Source organism: Eleginops maclovinus, chromosome 12, assembly GCF_036324505.1.
Source record: "Eleginops maclovinus isolate JMC-PN-2008 ecotype Puerto Natales chromosome 12, JC_Emac_rtc_rv5, whole genome shotgun sequence".
In the NCBI taxonomy this organism is placed as follows: Eukaryota; Metazoa; Chordata; class Actinopteri; order Perciformes; family Eleginopidae; genus Eleginops; species Eleginops maclovinus.
Window position 1 is genome coordinate 6,339,379 of NC_086360.1, and position 13,414 is coordinate 6,352,792.

The 13,414-nt window shown below is 40.2% G+C and overlaps 1 protein-coding gene across 1 annotated transcript in view; it reads left to right on the forward strand.

Annotated features, from left to right (window-relative positions):
- Positions 1-4,885: 4,885 nt before the first annotated feature.
- cds1 (CDP-diacylglycerol synthase (phosphatidate cytidylyltransferase) 1) overlaps positions 4,886-13,414 on the forward strand; it is a 37,587-nt gene continuing 29,058 nt past the window's right edge. The window contains exon 1 of the mRNA XM_063896658.1: positions 4,886-5,226. Within this exon, the coding sequence (XP_063752728.1) occupies positions 5,158-5,226 (69 nt within the window). The 5' untranslated portion in view covers positions 4,886-5,157. The remainder of the gene's footprint in view (positions 5,227-13,414) is intronic.

Genomic DNA, 13,414 nt, shown 5'->3' on the forward strand with positions numbered 1-13,414 from the left:
TACAAGTAGCAGGATTACGCAATCAGGATGCAAAAAACTGAAATGGATTCCATTACAGTTACATAAAAGTAGGTCAGATTAGTGAAGCATTTCCATAAATTGGGGAATTTCTAGCTATGTCAGTAAAAAACTAAAAAGAGCACAGTGTTAGTTAATTTGTTATTTTAAAAGAAATTCATTTCAGAAGTTGAACCTATGTTCATAAAATAGAGTGTGAGCTTACCTGTAATTACTCAACTTTAACGCAGCATTTTCTGTTTGCTCAGATATTATTTCTGCTTTTTTGAACTGTAGTAGGTGCTCTTGTGTTTCATTGTTGATAGGCTACTGCCTGAACATGCTTCAGGAAAGGCAGGTTTTTCTATAATTAACATCTCGGAGCAAAGGACACATTTTTCATGCGTAAAGTCTTAGTTTTTTCTCTTCTAAGGTTACATTACTGCATCTTCTTTTTATTGTATGTTTTGCATTTGATATTGAAGTTATCCACATGTAACAGAAAGTAATCAGGTTACATTACTTTTATACTTTGATATTCAGATTACATTTTTACCGGTAACTAGTAATCGTAACGGAATACATTTTTAAAGTGAACCCCGTTCCCTGGGTTTAAGTTGAGACAAGTTATTCCTGGGAGGGGGAGAGAGACTCCTCCGCCACACCAGCAGCAGCGGCAGCGGCAGCGGCGGCAGCTGCAGAGCTATGTGAAGTTAGACAGCGAAACACATACCGAAAGTGGTAGAATTTCTACTTTCTACTGATGATTTCCATATACAATACAAATTATACTTTTGTATATATTCCTTGATTAAAAACAATAAATGAACAAACGATTTCTTGAGAAAAAGTCCGAAAATAACTAGGCTATAGTCAAGCTACACAAAGGATATATTGATATACTTATGTTCATAATTATGTTGTGACGCTCATACGTCTGTGCTTTAACTAGTACGTTTTCGAATGGCAAACCTTTAGTTGTAATATATGGTTGCAGGGCCGTCGCACAGGGGGGTAAACCACCACAGCTGTGGGGGGGCCCAAGGCAGAGGGGGGCCCATGGGAAGTTTAGATTTTTTTTTTCAAAGTGTTTTTTGTTGTTGTTCAACTCAATTTCATGATAAATATCAATCTAAATGGAAGCTTAACGTATTCGTTTTTATAAATTGTATGGTATATTATTCCAACAAAGTCAAATCTGCTGTCACTACACTATTGTGAACACCCCTTGAGAAAAGCGCAAGATGGTTCAGTCCACACGGTCGGAGTTTGGCAATTGCACCTTGCTGCTTACGGTGACTCGGTGTCGGTGTCGGTGATATGCAAGATGTCAGAGCGTAAAAAAATGTAAGTCTGATTCTCAAAAGAGAAAGGAGAGAAAAGACAGGGAGAGGAGGCAAATTGAAGGAAGTCAAGTTCTGACGAACTTCTTTGCAAAGAAAGGTGAGCACAAACGTTTAAACACCCAAGATGAAACGGCATTATTAGGTGCCATACGTCCTCCGTTATCGTTGCTAAAATAAGCAGAGGCTATCCAAGAGCTACACTTTCAATAAGGCCTTGGTTAAGTTGGCATAAAGGATAAATAAAGTGAACATTATATTGCAACAGAAGGCTACTGATTTGAAGCAAGCAAATATTAAATGAATACTAAGCCGTTATTATGCTGGCTACATGATGAATAAATATAGCATAAGCTAGTTCCCAGACGTCATGATATTAGCTTATACAATGGCCAACATTCATCCTAGCTGCCTGCTAAAACATAATTTGTGAAACACATTCCAGAAACTGCCACAGAAAGTGGTCCTGCAGCTGCAACAAGCCCCCCATCATCCACTGATGCAGACTTGAGACAAGATGAGCTAGTTCAACATGAAAGCAAAAATGAAACTATTTTGACTTGAATGACTGCAGCAACAGGGTGTTAGTGTATTTGGCAATAATTGATAAGAGACTAATGTTGATTATACTTCATGCTCCCACAGAGGAGCCTGATGTAGATAGAGAAGAAGTGAGAGAAGATGGTGGAAGTGATAGTGAAAGAGAAGACAGCGAACATGAAGGTTGCATTCAGGATAGAGAGGAGGACGGACAGAGGACAGAAGAGGTAACACGTAGTCAGGGTGAAGCTGAACAGTTCTGCCCAGAAGATCCAGGATTATGGCCAGAGATGTTAGATAAACACCAGAGGGAAATAATTGTATGTGCACTGGCAAATAAAGAAAAAATCAACACATTGACACCGACAGATATGGAGGGTAGACCCTTTCCAATATATCTTCAATATGTAAAGTCTCCAAATGGCCGTGAGAAAATCAGAAGAGATTGGCTTATTCACAGTGAGAGTGCCAAGGCTCTTTATTGCATTCCATGCCTACTGTTTTCCCATGAGCTGTCAAAGCCATCCACAAGTGCCCTAAACAGCAAGGATGGATATACATTAGAGCACATTAAATGGAATTACATGTACAAAAAACTTCCAGAGCACGAGACAGGCATGTCCCATAAACAGTGCTATTTAAAATGGAAGAACCTTCAGCACTCACTTTTGACAGCCAGTGGAGTTGATGGGCATCTTCAAAAACTGATGCAAGGGGAAATAGAAAAGAATAGGCTGCTTCTGGAGAGGCTTTTAGATGTGACCCTTCATTTGGCATCAAGGAACCTGGCTTTTAGAGGCAACACTACAGTTTAGGTGATGTCCATAATGGGAATTTTCTTGGTACGTTGGAGTTGCTGGCCCGTTATGATAATGTTTTACACAGCCACTTGGAAATGATAAGGCAACACAAAAAGTGAAGATTAACACACTATCTGAGTCCTCAAACACAAAATGAATTCATCGATCTCTGTGGCGAACGAGTGCTAAATAGTATCTTGGAAGAAAGGGAAGCTGCCATCTACTATTCCATAATATGTGACTCAACCCCAGACGTGTCACACACTGAACAGAATGTTTTACTGTTGAGATACACATACAAAGATGGAGACATTTGGAAGATAAAAGAAAGAATCTGCCAATTTAAAGACTTCTTTAAAAAGACAGGCAGTGAAATTTCTGAGATGATTCTTGATGTTCTGCAAGCCAGAGGCATACCATTAGAAGATTGTAGAGGGCAAGGGTATGACAATGGAGCCAACATGTCAGGAAAAGTGAAAGGTGTGCAAGCCAGTATTTTGAAAGCCAATCCATTTGCCTTGTACTCCCCGTGTGCCGCTCATACACTCAATTTGGTGGGTGTACATGCAGCTCAGTCGAGCACTGAGGTAGCAGCATTTTTTGGCTTTGTAAATCGTCTCTACAATTTCTTCAGTGCCAGTCCAGAGCGATGGGCAATCCTCAAGAAAGAAACTGGATGCTCACTTCATCGTCCCTCGGACACTAGATGGAGTGCCAAGATTGATGCTGTCAAAGCTGTGGCAACTCGTTTGCCCTCTATTCTGGTTGCACTGGAATGTGTTATAAGCACATGCAAAAGTGATGCCAAATCGGAGGCAAAAAGTTTAAAAACCTATTTCCACACCTTTGATGCAGTGATTTTGCTTACTGTGTGGGTTAAAGTGCTACAGTCAATCGAACATCGCAATCTGATTCTTCAAACAGGTAATATATCCCTGGATATTCAAGCGTCAAACATTAGAGCACTACAGGATGAAATGCAGGCTTTGCGGGGTGAATGGGACTTGCTTCTTGCTGAGGCCTCGCTAGTAGCCCACAGCATGGACATCCCCACTCAGTTTCAAAGTGAAGGGAAGCGGAAACGGAAAAGGAAACGTATGCCTGATGAAGAGGGGGAAGATGAAAATACACATGAAGACAATGCAGCAAACACATTCAGAAACCAGACCTTTTTTGTTGCAATGGATAGCATCATCAGTGCTTTGAGTTCAAGATTTCAGACCACAGCCAACATATGTGAAACTTTTGCACCTATTCTGATGTTTGCTGACATGTCAGAAGAACAAACAAAAGTATCATGCCGGACTCTGACAAGAACATATCCCAACGATCTCACAGCTGGTTTTGAGAATGAAGTTTTGCACCTAAAAATAATACATGAAGCCACATTTCCTCACAAGCTGTCACCTCTTCAGCTCCTCAATGCCATATATAACCTGCAGCTACAGAGCATTTTTGGAGAAATCTGCATTGCATTGAGGATTTTCTGCACCTTACCTGTAAGCGTTGCTGGCGGAGAACGTGCTTTCAGCAAGATGAAACTGGTTAAAAACTACTTGAGGTCCACCATGTGCCAAGATAGACTGAACAGTCTTGCTCTTCTCTTCATTGAAAGCACATTGGCAAGAGCATTGGACTTTAAGGAACTCATCAGTGATTTTGCCAGCAAGTAGACCCGTCAGTGGGCATTTTCTGCAGAGTAAACCGGAATATTTGTGCAAAGATTCTGATTCTGAAATCTGTTTTTGCCTTTTCTGTTTCTTTACATGAAAATGACTATTGAGTCATGTTTTGTTTGGTTACCTTTTATGATTATTATTATATTTTAAGATTTGCCACATTCTTGTTCTCTAATAAATATAATGGGTAAATACAGTCTTGTGTGGTTGTGTTTTCTTATACAGTAGCTTAAGTAGACTTGTGAATTATGGTTAAATCATAATGGTTAGATATAGCCATTGTGGTGGGGGGTAAGGCCCTTGGCAGACGGGCGGGTGGGGAGTGTGTGAGTTGAGGGGGTGGGGGGCCCATCGGGACTTTTTGTGTACGGGCCCAGAATTTGGTGCTACGGCCCTGTATGGTTGTAACGGAGTCAGTTACAACACTGCTTCACTCATGTTATTCCTTAGTCAAGCTTTTATTTTGAAAGTTACAAGCGGAAGCTGGATGCTTTTGCTGTATAAAGCTTGACTGTGGTAGGAGGGAGCAGGGACTGCGGTCATAAACAAACACACGCAGTACAGTCCTTACTCTCTTATGGAGCTCTCGTGTTGCGCTTTGAAAGCATCGGCTGACTTTTATTAAAGCTGACCTTCTTCACGGACCGAGCTTTAAAGAATATACGGATGTGAAAAAAATCCAGCACTTTAAAAACCTCAAGGATTTGTATCCCCGTTTACCTCCCTCCCTCCCCCTTTTACCCGGACCGAGGCGGCTTATGTGACACATTAACGTCCCGGCAGCGAGACAAGCGAAACATGACGGAGCTGAGGAAGCGAGGTGGAGGCGGAGGAGACCCTGACAGCACCGATAATATCAGCGACAAGGTAAACTGCACCATGACAATGTGAAAACACACCCGTTTCGTCTTGAGACATCGCCCTCAAAACAAGTTAGGCAGGTTTGTCAGCCGAACAGGCAAGCTAGCTGGGTTTCCAGGTTAGCAGATGAGCTAATTAAGCTAGTTAGTTAGCAGCTGGCTCAACGTTAATCCTGCTATAACATCAACGCGGTCAAGGAAACGGACCTGGATAATAAAGACGTGTGTTTGGTGCGGGGTTCGCGTCCCCGTCATGGCTGGGAATGTCTCAGCATTTATCACGCTGTCGTCATGAAATAGTTGCATCAATGTTGTGCTGCTGCTGCTGTTTCAGTCAGGCTTGACTTGTGTAGTTTAATTAGAGCTTAAGAACAGGTGCAAAGCTTGGAAGGCCTCTTGTTTTGCGGTGTGATCGATTGAGAGGTCCAGTTCTATCTATTTTAAAGACTTAAATTTCATTACTTTTTCTCCTATTTCTTTGAAACAAGAATGTCTCCAAATATCTGCATGAGTCTGCTTTGATTTAAATGGCTTTCAATCATATCCACACAGGGATTTGAGTCAACAACACATTCGGTTTTCAATTGAGAGACACATGGTAATTATGTATATAAATGTATTTATATAAAGAATAAATTAATTGATGATTAAGTTGAGTTTGGAAAAGGAACAAGTTAAAGCAGAGTAGTGTCAAATACACGTGAAATTGAGTTTGTAAAGTAGTCATTTTAGTACAATTGCTTTTTTGATAAAGCTCCAATGATGGGTTTGATGGTTCATTCTTCTTCCTGGAAACTGCAGATGATAAATCCCTCTTTACCTCAAGACCCACTCACTCACTTGTTAAGGAGCTTTCAACAAAATTCAGCTGTCAAGTCAATTTTAATTGCTATTTATTTTCCCATGTACTGTTCTGAACATTTAGGACTTTTGGGGTTAAGTTTAGCTTAGCAGATAGTTCTTAATCATGATTTGATGGCCAATGATAGGATCAGGATCCTTTATTGGTCCCGCAGCAGGGACATAAACAGAGTTATAGCAAAGGGACAGAGCAGATAAAGGCAACAATAAGATAAATAGAATCTAGTAATAGTAGCAGAACAACAAAAAACAGGCAAGCACAAAGTTTCCATCAATTGAAGTAAATTGATGGAAGTAAAAGTTATTTGGTTGCAGTAATTCACATCATTTATAGTGTTTATACAAAATTACAAAGTATGCTTCCGCCACCACTGTTCATTTGTTATGTCAATTGGCTAGAAGAAATGTCAAACATTTGCTATTTCGTTTTTAAATGTAATTATTAGCCCATTGATTTTGTAATATTAACTCAGCATCTTTAGGTTTATGTCAGGAAAAACTGAACCAGGACATTTGGAGATGCTTCATTTGGCACTTTTACAATTTCTTGGACAATTTGTGAGCTATATGATACATCTCCTAATAAAATAAATGATTTATACACTTCTAAAAGATGAAAATAATTGTCATAAGCTGCTTTAAAAGTAGTTCTAGCACACATACCATGTAACGCTTTCAAAAAATCTTTACCAAACGCAAGAAAACATTGTGGGGGAGAACCCCAACAACGTTAGAGTAATTTGCAATCCATTTTCATTTGTAGTTTTAGTTTAACTTTAGGCATCCCTATTCCTCCCTAACCCGATGAAGATGACAATAACTCAATCTTATGAATAAACAATAGATTGCCTTATAATATAATATATTTAAAGTAGGGATGCACCGATTGCAAAAATGTCGGCCGATACCTTTGTTAAGAATAACATTTTTGCCGATGGCCGATGTTCTACTATGTAAACTGTAATGCTAGCACAATGCAGAGAGAGGTTGAGCGAGCCATAGTAAGTTTCTGGAAGTTAATGGGGTAGCATGCGCAGCGTGCAGCAAGTTACGGGAGACCTACAGTCACTGTTCTAATCCTTTAAAATTATGCCCTGATTTCAGATTTGGTCCGTCAGATTTAAAAACAACGACGCTAATGCGACTTTACCCGGTCACGTAGCAAAACATAAACATCGGCGACTGCCATCGGTGATGTCACCTTATTTTACCGATGTGCCGATGGTGGTAAATAGGACTAACATCGGCCGATGCCGATGTCTCACCGATGTATCGGTGCATCCCTAGTTTAAAGTAAGAGCACTAAATGATCACACATACTGTAACCATCGTAGTGAGAAAATTCATCTTTCTATTACAGTTAATTGTCTTTATGTGCAGTTGGACGGATGTACCAGATGTTTATGGACAACCAATAAATTAAAATCTGTATAAGGTAAAATCAAAGCTACTTTTTGTGTGCTATTTTTAGCGTTTTCATGGTTTTATAAGCTGTATGGTCAGCTATGGACTGCTTTCCCACTCTTTATTTCCCAGAGTCTTCCCCTCAGTTTCATAGGTTAGACATTGAACTCCAACAGCTCCACCAAGGCGTCCTATCAGCAGCCACTGTGTAATGTATGTAGGGCTTGTTGAGCAATCTTACTGAATAACTTCCTTTAATGATAGTCTGTCCCTGAAGCTGTTCCAAGGGCTTCAACATGGCCTAGAAACGTTACAGTTGTCAATTAAGTCATACTTGTGCTGCTGCATGTCTGCTTCACACAAGGGCAACTCTTCAGTGTGCCATCACAGAAACCAATTTCCATATTACCTGAAAGGGTTTTCACGTGCCAGGCATACATGTCCTCCTTATAATGTACATGTTTCAATCAGAATTCTATCGCTGCAGAAATCTTAACCTGATCATTTTAACGTATTGTCCGATGAAAATTAGAACAGTGATGCAAAAACTATAATTCTCTTGGTTATTGTGAATCGTATAACAACTGCACTATAAGCAAAAACTATCACAATTGCATATCTTTTTGGAAATTCCTTTGTGTTCTGTATAGATATTCTGTAAATATCTGCATTTTAAGGTGGAACTAGGTGATTTTTGTCTGTTTTGCCTAAATATTATGTCGGTCAATGTTATAACAGTCAACTAATTAACTATTAGATTTGTAGAGTGGTGTAGGAATGTGTCCTTAAACCCAGAAATGAGTTAACATCATCACATATGGTGAAATAATTGGCCTGAAATAAGATATGTGGTCACACACAGGCTGAAGAAATTTAACATTTTGTTTAACGACATAAAAAACGTCTGAATCTTCTGTGTGTCATAAAGCTCTACTAACAAGAGACTTAATGAAACTACTTAATGTCATCCCGGGAAAGATTAGCTACCTGTAGTTTACAAGGGGGGGGGGGGTGCGGAGAAATGCGTGATTCGGTTTGTTTATTAGCTAGCATTATCCTTTTACTAATGGTGATTGCATTTACTATGCAAAAATCTAATTGGCGCTTATAGGGAGATTCATCATAGTATCATAAACGTGATTTTTAACCCCTATTTTTATTTGTGCGGTATTCCGAAAAGACTGAAAATCCTAGTCATTTTGTCGAGGGACCATTTGCAAGGCATCTGGGTCGGTCCTGACCAAATTCTTTTTATATTAAGATGGGTGGTTTGCTTCTTCATAGATCTTCTTGAGGAGCCATATATGTGTGTTTGTTGCTTGGCACTGTTGCCTGGCACATTGCCATACTCGACGTCTCATCAGTGTCGTAATTTGTTTTCCTCACCTCCTTCGAAGTCCATTTTTGACTCTCAGCTGTCCCCACACTTTGGACATGTGAGAAGCATGACTAGACACATGTTAACGGGGATATCGTTTAAGGGGAATCCTGTTAGCCTAGCCTTGTTTTCATTTATAGCCTTGGTAAAATAAAAATATGGTGAAAATGATCAGAAGGATCGTGCTGTACTTTTCATTCATACCGACAGTGGAAGAGGCATTCTTTTGTAAGATGTTGTCAATGTCAGCACTGGTCATGTTGAGTAGATCTTTTACATGATACAGACACATTCAAAATGTTTCTACTATTTGAGAAAGTAATAGTGATGTATATGTTTTTGTGTGCAGTGTTTATCTTTAAAAAGGGTCTCTTTCTTAGGTCTTGTTTTATCCCTCAACATCTGTGAATGTTAGGTTCTTCATTAGGCAGTCAATGAATACAGTGTATGATTCAATCACACTTTACAATATTTAAAATTTCAGGGTTATATTTTTCATTTTTGTCCCACAAATATGATATGTCAAATATGTTTGTTGCCAGACTCACATGTTGCATTATTTGCATGGGCGGTGGTGGCAAAGTGGTTAGGGGCTTGTCCTGGTCACTGGAAGGTCACCAGTTCAAGTCCCTGAAAGACCAAGTGCTACCGTGGTGCCTGAGCGTTCCCTACACTGCGCTGTACATATGGCAGCCCACTGTTCCTCACACTAGGATGGGAAGAACACGAATTTCCCCCCACGGGATTAATAAAAGTAGATCTTATTTTTTTTCTTCTTTTCATTGGGTCTGTAATCCATATTTTGGATTTTTTTAAAAAAAAATTTAAAGCAACGATGCACTGGCAAAATGTTGTCTTTGAAAATAACCATACAACATTAACCAAGTTACGATTCCATGATGTTGATCATAATTTACTTAAAACTGTATCATTAAAAACAATACTTTTGAGCACACAAAACAATAAATAAACAGACGTTCCAGCAGTCAAACAGGACATTTGAATCACTGTCCGGACGAACAGACTTTAAACAGCTTAATGTGTCAATTCTGCTCCTCTTCTCAAAACTTCACTCTCAAATTAATCTCAACACAACTTGATTTGTCTACGGCCTTAACCTTAATGGTTTGAAATTGAGATTTCTTGTATGAGGTAATTTAATCTTTGTAGTGTGTGATTATTTTGGCGATAGTGAAAAGCTGCTAATGTTGGTCGCTGAGAATAATCAGTTTGCAAATCAGATGAAGAAATGATAAACGCCCGCTACTCACAATGATAGGTGTTTAAATGTAGCTTCTGTCCTGGTTCCTTTTTTAAAAAGTAGCTATTTATTCTGGCATGAACTCCACTAGTTGTTTTGGCAGGTGAGAACATCATTTCAATAACATACACAGTTAAAAAGTCTGTAAGGCTTTTAAAAGCAATCAAAGGTTGTTGTATTTGCAGTGAAAGTTCAATTTTTGAAAATCAGCATGGAAAGAGTTTATGGGTGAAAGGCAAACGGTCAGTAGTTCCTTTTGTTTAGAAAACTAAGTAAAGCAAAATGAATAGAGGCCATGGTGATAACTTAACGGTAATGAAATCAGAACGGTCCATTACTGTATCAAAGAGCACCTGCCAGCAGGCTGTGTTATAGGCAAGAGTCTGGCTGGTTTTGATTTCCTGCTCCCAAAATCTGACCTGGCAGGAGGAGAAGTAACCATTCGTCAGCCCAGATAATTAGCTACTTGTTGTGAGTCCATGCGATGTTTGTTCACAAGCTCTGATGGTGTGTAAGCAACTGGTGTGAGCTTAATTGTACCGCAAACATTTATGCAGCAAAACCCCTTCTCCTACTTTGATTCAGAGCAGAGAGGGGCTGGGTGTGATCGAACAACAAGGCAATGCTGGACAACACTGATATCCAGCCCCAAAGTGTTGTACTTGGCAATCCTGTTTGCTTTATATGTCCCCCTTCCTCTAAAATCATAGCAGATTTGCTGAGTTAGACGGACAAAAAATAGCAAAGCTAACTCGAGGAGTTCTTAATAAGAAACAGCCTCTCGGTGGCGGGCTGGCAGAGTTCAAGCAGGGATGAGTCAACCCTCTCTGCGACTCGTTTTACACACACCCTGCAGCACGCACCAGAGCAGATCATGTTCGAATGTGGTGGACTTGATACACATGTGGACTCTGAAGAAGGCTAAGTGTTTGGCGCCTAGCTGAATTGGTTTATAAAACACACACAACACACACACACAAACACACACACACACACACACACACACAGGAATAATGTACAGCAGGCCAAGGAAATAAAATTAAATGGGTCGCCAAATAAACTCCCTTGGCAATTACGAATTAAGTCTATTACTGTTTCTTAATTGGTGTACTCCTGTGCTATTTTAGGTGCATTAGGAGTACCAGGATGGTGTACAGTACTCATCAATCCGACTGATCACATTTTATTCTACCCCCCCTCACTGGTGAATTTTGAAGGGTTTACGTGTCTGAAAAACGATGGTTGTTAACAAGTGGCGGAATAGGACTACAGAAGCTGTCGAGGACGTTGTACGTCATTAAGCCATCCTTCATTTTATTCCGTTAATTGTGCAGTTTGTAATGATTTGGTACTGATAATGTTGCTCTCTTGTTATTAAACAGCTGTGATCATAATTCCAGGTTATTGCACAGCAGCCGTGGGCCATTTCACAACCCAGCAGAAATATAGTGTTCACAGTGAGCAACATCTCAGTGTATTAGCATTGAAATGATTACAAATGTATTACAAAATGTGACTTCTTTCTGAATATTAATATGGTTGATTTAAGTCCTCCAAATTCTCCAAATCCTTATTCATGTTCAGCAGAAACACAGACTGTAGAATCTCTATATTGACAAACCGGAACGGAGTATTGGACAAAGTCATGTATTCACTATATTCACACCCTGCCTGTGTGCGGTCTCAAAGGCCAATATTTACTTTCATGACTTAGTCACACACACACACACACACACACACACACACACACACACACACACACACACAGCCAGGAGTGTGTTTCTGATTCCCTTATGACCCGTTCTGCTTCACACTGCTGATCTCCCTTCATGGTCCTACCGTTGCGGGGGACAGTTAGCGGCTGCTCAAGACTCCACATGACAGTTGACCTTGGTGGGCTGTCTGCTGGTGGGCTGTCCGTCCGTGAAGCCCCCAGCAGCAGCAGGCAGTTAATCGCTCCGCTGGACACAGCTTCATTCCGCAAAGCCCTAGTTAGAAATGACAGTAGAGGAGTCGCGTCAGTGTAAGCTCGGTTATTTAGTATATTTAATCTCAAGCTTTGTGAAATAAACAAAAAAGACATAGATTGTTCTACTTGTGTGCCATTAGGCATAGCAACATTATATTAAGGACTCAATCCCAATAACCTGCAATGTCCTGAAGTAGCGCTACTGTTACGCACTCCCCCTTTTGTTCTCTCCCTCTCCTAACTTCAGAGGTGCACCTGATCTGCTCCTGGCTCCGCCTCTTCTCAGATGTTCCTGATCTCCACAGTCAGGAGTATAGGAGGAAGGCTGGAGGAGAAGGAGCTCTCTCTGACACGCTGACATCAGCAGTCAGTTATCTGTAGCTAGGATTTAACTCTCTGTTTTTGTCATGTCTTTTTGTTTATTCTTTAGCCTGGAGGACCTGGTAGTCCAGTTATCACAGCTTTATTTATTACTTTAGCTTATACATTTGCCTTTTAGATAGGGGAGGAAGTTATAGGTCCGACATCCCATATTGTGGCTGGCACAGGCTTCCTCCATCTTTTTGTGACTCTTGGCCAGTCCTCCAGACTTCTATAATTTACGTTAGTTTCAATTAAAATGTTATCTTTGTAAACTCTTTCGGTCTGGTGTTCGAAGTCTATGTTGGGGGTCGCAACGTGAGCCACAAATGTTGTTTTAATGCTGTGGCCGTATATAAGTACACGTCAAAGTAATGATGGAATGCCTTCAGTCTAAGGTTGCACTTGATCTGATAATCGGGCTAAATTGCCATTTTATTGTCACTTCATTCGTTTTATTCTCTAATCATTATTTTTTATCAAAACATCATAATGTCTGTCATATGGATCATACAAAAGTATTGACATCAACAGCATTGACCTTATACCATCATGCTAACATGCTTGGTTAACATGCATGTTGATTGAATGAAGACTAACATAGAGAAGACTAACATGCAAACGGTATAATGCCAATATGCTGAATGTTATATGCTATAATAAGTATTTTATTTTTAACACTAGGGCGTGCTAATACGCTAACCTTAGCATTGCTGCAAAGGCACAGCTGAGACTGACAAAGGTGAAAGTCACGTCTGACAGTGTGAAGATGAGCCTGGCAGGCAGTTGTCCTCTCTTTCTGTAATGGACATGGCTGTCTCACAGGGCCAGCTCTGTGGCTGCAGGGCAACTTGTGTCTGCTGTGAAGTTCTCCTAGCAGCCAGGCTACTTCAGTTCAATCTTTGTTGCTGATTGGTCTAATTCCTTTCTGCGCCAGTGAGCACCTGTAGGCTTTAGCTTAC